The sequence below is a fragment of the Athene cunicularia genome (genome assembly GCF_003259725.1).
Source record: "Athene cunicularia isolate RWA chromosome 28 unlocalized genomic scaffold, athCun1 chr28_part2, whole genome shotgun sequence".
Classification (NCBI taxonomy): Eukaryota; Metazoa; Chordata; class Aves; order Strigiformes; family Strigidae; genus Athene; species Athene cunicularia.
Window position 1 is genome coordinate 2,125,991 of NW_020799140.1, and position 9,237 is coordinate 2,135,227.

The 9,237-nt window shown below is 62.4% G+C and overlaps 3 protein-coding genes across 5 annotated transcripts in view; 1 reads left to right on the forward strand and 2 right to left on the reverse strand.

Annotated features, from left to right (window-relative positions):
- The window catches only part of MAP2K2 (mitogen-activated protein kinase kinase 2), a 10,008-nt gene extending 9,909 nt beyond the window's left edge, over positions 1-99 (reverse strand). Inside the window, exon 1 of the mRNA XM_026865159.1 lies at positions 72-99. Within this exon, the coding sequence (XP_026720960.1) occupies positions 72-99 (28 nt within the window). The remainder of the gene's footprint in view (positions 1-71) is intronic.
- CREB3L3 (cAMP responsive element binding protein 3 like 3) lies at positions 38-5,659 on the forward strand. Of its 3 annotated transcripts, XM_026865128.1 has the most exons (11): positions 38-175; positions 1,028-1,140; positions 2,363-2,487; positions 2,661-2,916; positions 3,357-3,472; positions 3,660-3,791; positions 3,869-3,975; positions 4,121-4,189; positions 4,303-4,387; positions 4,866-4,962; positions 5,035-5,659. In XM_026865128.1, exons 1-11 carry the CDS (start codon positions 150-152, stop codon positions 5,376-5,378), a joined length of 1,470 nt encoding a protein of 489 aa, XP_026720929.1. In that variant the 5' UTR covers positions 38-149; the 3' UTR covers positions 5,379-5,659. The 3 variants fall into 3 exon arrangements, with proteins under 3 accessions (XP_026720929.1, XP_026720927.1, XP_026720928.1); XM_026865126.1 differs by lacking the exon at positions 38-175 and having other exon boundaries at positions 615-1,140; XM_026865127.1 differs by lacking the exon at positions 38-175 and having other exon boundaries at positions 615-1,140; positions 3,663-3,791.
- Positions 5,660-6,336: 677 nt separating this feature from the next.
- Positions 6,337-9,237, reverse strand: part of SIRT6 (sirtuin 6) — a 6,098-nt gene continuing 3,197 nt past the window's right edge. The window contains exons 4-7 of the mRNA XM_026865129.1: positions 8,741-8,836; positions 8,055-8,135; positions 7,604-7,727; positions 6,337-6,787 (exon numbers count right to left, since the gene is read on the reverse strand). Of these exons, the coding sequence (XP_026720930.1) occupies positions 6,452-6,787; positions 7,604-7,727; positions 8,055-8,135; positions 8,741-8,836 (637 nt within the window). The 3' untranslated portion in view covers positions 6,337-6,451. The remainder of the gene's footprint in view (positions 6,788-7,603; positions 7,728-8,054; positions 8,136-8,740; positions 8,837-9,237) is intronic.

Consider the following 9,237-nt stretch of genomic DNA (forward strand, 5'->3'; position numbering starts at 1 on the left):
CCTGAGGCTGGGGCGGGCGGCTCCCGGCTGTGCTGGCGGAGCGAGCGCTAATTGCCTTGTCGGTAATTAGCCCCCCCGGTAATTATCAGGAGCCCCCATCCCCTGCCTGCGCTGCCCTCCCACCTGACCCCGAGCACCAGGCCCAGGGGATGCTCGAGGCCCCTAATGAAGCCGGGTAATTAGCAGCCCCCGGGGGGGACCGCGGCGCCGGGCGAGCAGGTGCCCTTTGCTCGGTTCCAGGGGCTCCCGTCTCCGCCGCAGAGTCATAAATCGGGGAGCGGCACGGCAGCGCGGGCGGCTGTCTTCCCCGCTGCCGCCCGGTCAGAGGGCAGCGAGCGGTAGATAACGGGTCGTGGCCTTGTCCCCACGTCACGCCTGGGTCACACGCTGCCTTACTCACCCGTCCCCTCCCTGCGTGAAGGGGATCCCGGGGGATCTGGAGGGTGACACCCGTCGGGCTGACACCCTCACCACGGGGCGATAGGGAGGGGTGAACACAGCGGCCAACAAGCTGTTGTGTGTTTGGCCCCCAGACAGCCACGGGGGAAGCCGGGACACGGAGGGTGCAGGCGGCCCCTCCGGCAGGCGGCGGCCGGGCAGGCAGCAGGACTCGGGCTTCCAGGTCAGCCCTGGCCACAGGGAGTGGAGGGGACCAAGGTTTGTTGTGGAAGAAGCCGTAAGTGGTAGAGTCCAAGGCAACGTCTTCACCGGATGTTGTTCTCAACACCTATCAAATGTGATTAATGCTGATACGCTCACCAAAAAAAGGGAAATTGTCCCCCAAAATGGGTGAAAGTTCATGGGCAATCACAGCGCTCGGACTTCGCTCGCCAGCCCTGGGCCCCTCCTGCCCTGCTCAGCGGAGGAGGACAAAAACATTTGGCTAATGAGTTACGGAGCGCAGCAGGTCGATCCCTGGGGCGGCCCTGCTATCGCTCACCACCATCCCCAATCAGGGATGGGAGATTTTGCAATCCAGGATGTTATTTCTGAGCAGTTGGAGTTTAAACTTTGCCACTTGGGTCAGGACACCACGGAGGAGGAGGAGGAGGTGGCTGGTCTCAGTGTCCGTTCTCCTCCCCAGCGCACGGAGGGGGTTGAGAAGACAGGACGGATCCGTGCGTGTGGGATCTCACACAGGTATGTCCTGGCTGCCGGTGCTTCACAGGGTCCCTCTTCCTGATGGTCCCACAGGGCCATCAGGGCTCACTGGAAGGACTGAGGATGAAGGACAGGGTACAATAAGGCCCCTTGTGGGGGTTGGCCAGCCAAACATCATGGTGGTGGCGACCATCCCCAAACCTGGCTTGAAGGCCACTTGAGTCTGTGCTTAATAGGTTGGGAAGAGCAGTTGGGTGATTGGGTGGAGTGGGTTGCGTAGTTGGGTGGTGGGTTGGTTGATTAATCAATCAGACAGTTGACTGGTCAGTCAGTTGGTCAGTGGGTTGGTTATTTGGTCAGTCAATCAGTTGGTCAGCCAACAGGTTGACCATTTGGTCTGTTTCTTGATTGGTTCATTGATTGGGCTGGTCAACCGGTTGGTCAGTTGGTCAACTGGTTGGTCAGCTAGTCAGTTAGATGGGCTGTCAGACGGCTGATTGGCCGGTTGGGCAACTGGTCAGTTGGTCTGCTGGGTTTCTCTGAGTCCGCTGTCTTGAGCAGCGCCTGGGGTGGCAGTGGCAGAGCAGGGCTGAGTCCCCTCCTTGGGGCCGGCCGATGGCAGCAGTCTCCTCCCCCTCCACTTGCCACCCAAAATGATTAACCTGATCTTCTGGAGCTGACCCAGCCCACAAGTGTGGGTGCTCATCCTGCTCCTGAACTTGGGGAGCACGGTGGGGCTGGGGCAACTGGGTGCCTGCGGGGAGCCCCTGCCTGTGCCTGTGTCCTCTTGGGGGGAAAAATAGAGGATTTGGGAGTTTCAGCTGCTGGAATGAGGCGGGGTGGGGAGCCACTGCCATGCCCCTGAGCCCCTGCGTGCCTTTTCTCGCCCTCCTGCAGTCAGGGCTTTGCCAGATATGTCCACGTGTGCTCACAAACAGCTGCTGGCACACGCGTGGGCACAGACGTGCACATTGCATGGATGTAGACCCACAGCTCTGCACACACGTGTGCCATCACAGCCACGGGCACAGCCCGCCGGGCACAGGGCCACGTGGTCACACGCAGTCACACGCGGGCAGAGGCACCTCCCCGTGGTCCCGCACACGTGTGCTCGTGCCCAAACATGCTCCCTCTCCCCAGCTCCATGCCCGCCCCACGATTCGGGGTGTCCCTGGGGCCGTGTAGCTTGGAGGAGGAGGGGAAGGAGGCAGGGGGGTTGTCTCGGGGGCTGGGTGAGGGACCTGACCCTGCCATCTCGCAGCCATGGCCTCTGGCGTGGGCAGCCTCGACAGCCTCGACCTGCTGGACCTCCTCTTTGACCGCCAGGATGGGATCCTCCGCGGCGTGGAGCTGGGGGTGCCGCCGGGCGCCTGGCACAAGGACGGGGTGAGTCTCCCGGGCTGGAGCGGGGGTTCCATCCCCACCTCATCCCTGGGTCTGGCAGGAGACACCGCCATCCCCACACCTTGCTGCTGGGACCACCCAGCAGCACAGACAGTTCCTGTGGGCACCCCAGGGTGATGGGCACCCCAGGGTGACAGGCGCCCGTGTCCCTGCAGAGTGCCCAGGACAGTGAGGACTTCCTCAGCTCCATCCTGGGCTCTGGGGACTCAGTGTCAGACTCGCCCAGCTGGTCCCCGGCCGCCAGCGACAGCGGGGTCTCTGAGGACCCCCCCTCTGACCAGCTCGACAGCCCCCCCAGGTGCTATGATGGGGGTCCCAGCGAGGTGCTGTACCCCTACGCCAACCCCTGCCGCGCTCTGCCCCTCCCGGGGGGGGCTGGGGTCCCGCACCCCGAGGTTTCCATCGACCTGGGTGAGCCATGGGGGAGGGACTGGGGACACTGGGGAGCTGGGCTCTCTCAGGGATAGTGAGGAAATGAGAGTAGCTGGGGGCACCAGAGGGAACTGGGCAGACTGGGGAGGACTGGGAGGTCTGGAAGACTGGGCGAGGAGCCAGGGGGAGGGGGAGAGCTTGGGAATTGGGGTGAACTGGGCAGACTGGTGTTGGTGAGGGAGACTGGAAGAGGAGGGAGGTTTGGGGGGACTAGGGGTGCTGAGGTGGGCTGAGCAGCGCAGGGTGTTTGGTGGGGGCAGGACCAGAGGGACAGTTTGGGGGGACAGAGTCCAGGGCCACTGGACTGGTAAGTGGCAGCAATTCACTGTAGCTTTGGGCCATGGCAGAGGTGGGGGTCCTGCACTGGGGACAGAGGGGGACACAGGACTGCTGACAGCCTCCACTCTCGCGTCACCCAGACATGTGGCACCCCGGATTCTTCCTGGAGGAGAGCCAGGACCTGCCCGTGGTCTCCCCGCCCGCATCCTGCACCCTCACCGTCAAGGACCTCCTGCTCTCGGGCAGCTCTGATGCCGTGAGTGACCCCATCCCTTCACCTCCCCAGCCTTGTCCCTTCCTGGACCATGATCCCCTCCCCGTTCCTGTCCCCACACTTGTCCCCACGGCCCCTCCAGGCCACCGTCCCACCCTCGGCCCCGCACCACGGTCCCCACCGTGGTCCCTGGGGTCAGGCAGGGCGTGACCCCCGGGTGGCCCCGCAGCAGCCGCAGGTACCCAGCTCCCTGCTGAGGCAGAGCCAGGGGCAGTTCCAGGAGCTGGTGCTGACGGAGGACGAGAAGAAGCTGCTGGCGAAGGAGGGGGTGTCCCTGCCCACGCAGCTGCCCCTCACCAAGGTGGGTGCCACCATGCCTGGGAAGGGCGCAGAGGTGGGGGGCGCCCAGCGCTGACCCCCCTGCCCCGTCTCCCCCAGTACGAGGAGCGGGTGCTGAAGAAGATCCGGCGGAAGATCAGGAACAAGCAGTCAGCTCAGGAGAGCCGCAAGAAGAAGAAGGAGTATATCGACGGGCTGGAGAGCCGGTACAGCCCCCAGCGCCCTGCTCTGGGCACTCCTGCACCCCACTCCCACCCTGGGCACCCAGCTGGCCAGTGATGGCCGCGCTGCTCCTTGCCAGCCTCCCCAGTTGTCACCCCACCACATTAGCCCCTTCCCCTGTCCCCCCAGGATGTCGGCGTGCACGGCCCAGAACCAGGAGCTGCAGAGGAAGGTCCTGCACCTGGAGAAGCAGAACTCGTAGGTGTTCCCCGGGCAGAATGGGGCTGGAACTCCCCCCCCACTAACTCCAGCCAGGCCTGCTATGGGCCAGGAGGGGCTTGGGGGTGCTCATGGGCTCTCCCTGTCCCCAGGTCCCTCCTGGAGCAGCTGAAGAAGCTCCAGGCCCTCGTGGTACAGTCTAGCAATAAGGCAGCGCAGACAGGAACCTGCATCGCGGTGGGTGGAGCCCCCAACGCCCCCCCCGCGGCCTCCTCGCTTCCAGGGAGGGAGGGAGGGAGGGACAGAGCCCTGGAGATGTGCTGGCAGGGGTGGATGGAGGGATGGACAGAGGGACAGATGTGTGCTAAGGCAGAAGGACAGATGGATGCTCCAGGGTTGGATGGGTAGAAGAGGGGATGGAGGTACGTGAGGATGGATAGATGAACGGAGGGATGGGATGGATGGATGGATGGATGGATAAGAATAAAGGGATGGATGGATGGACAGGGGACAGATGGATGAATGGATGGAAAGGGATAAAGGGATGGATGGACAGATGGATGGATGGATGGAGGCGTGCTGGCAGGGGCACATGCACCAGGGGAAGGAGGGACATAGTCCTGGTTCTGCCACAAGCCCCCTCCCTGGGAGCCGTGTCCCAGAGCCTGGTCCCCCTCCACCGCTGCACACGGTGACGTCCCCCCTCTGCCCCCAGGTCCTGCTGCTCTCTTTCGCACTCATCATCTTCCCCTCCATCAGCCCCTTTGCCTCCAGCAAGGCCGAAGCAGACGGTGACTTCAGACCCGTGCGAGGTGAGGGCTGCGCCGGGGCTGTGCCGGGAGCTCGGGGCACCGGGCTGGGTCCTGACCCTCCTTCGCGCTCAGTTTTCTCCAGGTCCCTGCACAACGCGGCCGCCTCCCGTGTGGTTTACACACAGCCCCAAGCCAGGGATGAGAAGCCCCCGGAGCCGCTGTGGCCAGAGCGTCTGGGAAAAGCCCCTGAAACCCTGCACGAAGCCTTCGGTGGCCGCACATTCACCCCCCGCCTGGACAAAGTGTCCCCCCGTAACGGCACGCAGCCGCTTGCCTCAGAGGGGCTGAGCCGTGGGGACAGGGACGGAGCTGACACCGTGTCGGGGGCCAGCGCTGCCCCGCGCCAGGGCCTGGCATCGCTGGCTTGGACCGAGGCTGGCCCTGCCGCGGTGCTGGAGCCGGCTGAGGAGCTCTGAGCAGCCCCCGGGGACCACGGGGGTGCGATGGGGTGGCTCAGCACCTCACCCCCTATGGGACGAGCCCTCGGGGTGACCCCTCTAGGATCTGCCTCCAGGTGCAGGCAGATGCTGGACCTGCTTGGCTTTGCTTCTATCTGTCAACTGGGAAGAGAAGACCGGTTCCCAGTGGCCTTACTGGGAGGGAAGGGGCTGCTCCTACCCCCTGGGTACAGCAGGAGTTGTGGAAGGGACACAGGGTCGCTCAGGATGGGGACGCGGGAACTGGAAGGGCCCTGGGCTGGTCGGCTATTGATGTTGCAACTGGTTGGTTTTGTTCTTTTTTTTTTTTTTTTTTTTTTTTTTTTATTTTTTTTTTTTTTTTTTTAAGCTTTATTTTCATCTCTGAATACAAGGTATTTTGGAAAAAATCCACCTGTTGTAGTTTAATATGGGGTGATCCACAAGGTTTCAAGGATCCCTGGGCCACGGACAGCTTGAGCCCAACTGCTGTGAGGTAACAGGGTCCAACAAAGCTGGGACACGTGGCCAGCCCCAGCCTAGGGCTGCCCTGGGAGCAGCAGGCAGAGGGGGGGGCACCATCCCCCAGCTCCCAGCCCTGCGCCAGGCCAGGATTTGGCCAGCACCAGTCCCGGATTTGGCCAGCACCAGTCCCCTCCCCTCCCAGGACCATCTCCAGCAGGCGCGGGACCGGCTCTGCGGGCAGATCTGAGCCAGGAGAGTGCAGCGGCTCATCCCAACCACTGCCCAGCCCCGGCTTCATCTGAGATGGCACCAGCTGCCCCGATTACCCCATTGTGTCACTGCCCCAGCCCCGAGCACCCTCGTCCCTCTGCCCCTCCGAGCTCTGCTGGACCCCACAACTGTCTCCTCGCAGAGAAGGAATAGGGTGCTCAGCCTGTTTCAAGCAGGCAACGCCCTTCCTGGGCTGGTGGGTGCAGCTGCCCCAAGACGCACAATTCAAGTGTGTTTAATACTTACATAAAAAAAGGGACAATGTTTAAGGGTATAAAAAAAAGTCGGTAGGAAAAGCGGCACAGACGAGTGTCTAGACAGGCAGGGAACAGTCTGGGTCAGGTGAGGAGAGGCTCCACCTTCATCTTCTTCACCGTCGTCGGCCCCATGTCTGGGCTGGGACACTCCTGCTTCAGACTGTCACGGTGCTCCACCAGCGTGGTCCCCAGGCCAGGGCAGAGCCCACCCGTGCCGTTGTGCTGGGAGAGGGGCTCCTCCTTCAGCAGCCCGCGAGCCCCAGCCTCCAATTTGAAGAGTTGTTCAGGCTTGGTGAGCTCAGCGCGTTCCACCACCACCGGCCCTGTCCACTCCGGCACCTCCAGCCCCAAGTGCTTCATCAGCTTCGTCATGACATCGTCGACGTAGCCGTGGATGCGCAGGTCGGCCTGTCTGTCCTGGGAGAAGCAAGGGCAAGCACGGCGTTGGGGGACAAGCGCGACGTTGGGGGACAAGCACGGTGTCGGGGGACAAACGACGTTGAGGGACAAGCACGGCATTTGGAGATAAACACAGCATTGACAAGTGTGGTGTTGGGGGACAAGCATGGCATTGGGGGACAAGCATGGTGTTGGAGGACAAGTGTGGCATTGGGTGACAAACGTCCCCTCCCCGGGAGCACACGAGGACAGGGCCTGGGCGGTGGCTCAGCTGCTCCTGTCCTGGCTACACCGCGGGCTGGCAGGGCTCCGCCACCTCGGAGCACAGCCCAGAGCTGGGGACAGGGACGCAGAGCCAGGCAGTGAGCCCCGGACAGAGTGGGACAGCGACGAGGCAGCTCTGGTGACATCCCAGAACCCCCCCAGCTCTCATTATTCCAAAGACTTTGGACTATCAGGGCACCAAAACCAGGGATGAACAAGAACTGACCTCTGGCCCGTGGCGTGGGCCACGTGTGTGCAGTTATTGTATATTGGGCAGAATATACAATTCACTGGAGGATACATCAGGCTTTGGGCTGAGTTTTTATTCTGCTTTTAAGATTTATCTTCCATTTTTAGGTGTTTGGCACCTGCAATTGGCAGTTGCAGGTTTAAATCCCCCAACAAGGGAAGCCCAGCCTGTTCACTTGCTGAGCGAGGCCACTCTTGTATCTGGTTGTCTGGGAGGGGACAATGTGCAGGGACTAACCTGTGACGGAGCTGAAAGAAGTGACACGAGGGGAAAGGAGCAAGTAGCTCAGAGCGTGGAGCAGCGAGGACGCTCTCACTCACGTGTTTGGTTGCTTGTAGGTTGACTATGACCAGCTTCCCTCCTCTCTTCTTCGTGATCAGCGGGAGGTTGCCGCTGGGTTTGATCTGCAGAGAGGTCCCCAGAGTGATGGAGAGATCAGCTTTCCTGCAGGGAGGAGACAAAACATCCAGAACAGAGAAAAAGCTGTGGCTTTTTGCAGGCTGCTTCTCCCACCCTGCTCTGGTGTAGACTCTAGAAGCTTCCCAAGCCGTGGCCAGAATTTGCAGTGGTTTCTCTTGGCCACTTTTTGGGGTGAGAACTGGGTGTTGCTGGGCTGTGGGGACGGCCTCAGGGCTGCGAGGCACAAAACATGACGCACGGAGCCAGGCAGGGTCAGCCCAAGGGCCACTGTGGTGTGGGCAGAGGATGGGGAGCCTGGGCAACCTCCCCGGGGCACCGCGAGCCGCAGGTGTCCGCAGCCACCACGGGTACCTGCAGGCTTCGTCCGCCAGCGTGAGGTCGCGGTCGGGCAGGGAATCTTCCCAGTCCAGAATGGTGTCTCTTAACTTCCCTCTAGAAAACAACAGGGACCATTGTTTCCCCTGTCAGGCAGGAACAGGCAGCAGAGCTGCCCTGAGAGAGGGGGCAGTGACCCAGATTCTGTCCCACCCTCCCCAGCCCAGCACTGCGAGGGGACGGAGGGAGCCCAGACGAGCCGAGGGGACTCACCAGCACAGAATTCACCTGCATGAGGGATTTTGTGGCTGGTGCTGCGGTGCCACCAAACCCCCAGTTTTGCTGTCCCAGTTCAGAGCTGGGACGCACCTTTTACCCCCCAGCATCTGAGCGGAGCCTGTAGGGCTCTGCCCCACAGCCCGGAGCCCCCAGCTCTGCTGTGCCGGCTCTGCCGCCGGCCTGGATGAGGAAAGCAGCACCCGGTGAGCCTGGGCGAGGAAGCACGATGTGGAGCGTGTCTGGATGCCAGATCCCCTCAGGGAACCTCCAGCTGCAGTGCTGGGGCCTTCAAACATCTTCCCTACACCCTCTGCCTCTTCCCCTGAGCTGCAGAGAGTGTCAGGCCAGCCCTGCAAAGCCAAGCCTGCGCACCAGAGCCGCTCGCTCGGGTCTCTGTCACCCCACGTCCCCTCGGGAGCCCCCATCCAGCATCCCGGCCATACCTGCAGGCCCGCAGCCCCCGGGCTTTGGTGACGCTGCACAGCCTGCCCGTTGGCTTCAGCCCCATGCTGCCCACGACCGCGTCCCGCACGTACTGCCTGCAGGAGAGACGGTGCCGCTCAGCGCCAAACTCTGCCCAAGCTCCGCCCGCGTCTCGAACCAGGTGCTGCGGCCCTGACCGACAGCCCCAGAGATCTGCCACAAGCCAGGATGGAAAACCCAGCCTGTAGCAACCTCTTCTCTCCAGCTGGCAGGCCCAGGCCCTGCTGCAGGCAGCCCTGCTGGCACATCCACCTTGCCACCAGGAGCAGGGTTTGCCAAGAGCCTCCCAGGCAATGGAGAATTCCCAGAATATTTATTTCCCGCCTTTTGACAGGGTTTAGGATTCAAACAGACAGATCTGTCCACATCCCCACGCACACTGCACCAGGCAGTCAGCCCCAGGCATGTGCAGGGCCTCTATCGCTCCCCGGGGGCAGCAAGAAAGCCCACCCCCCCC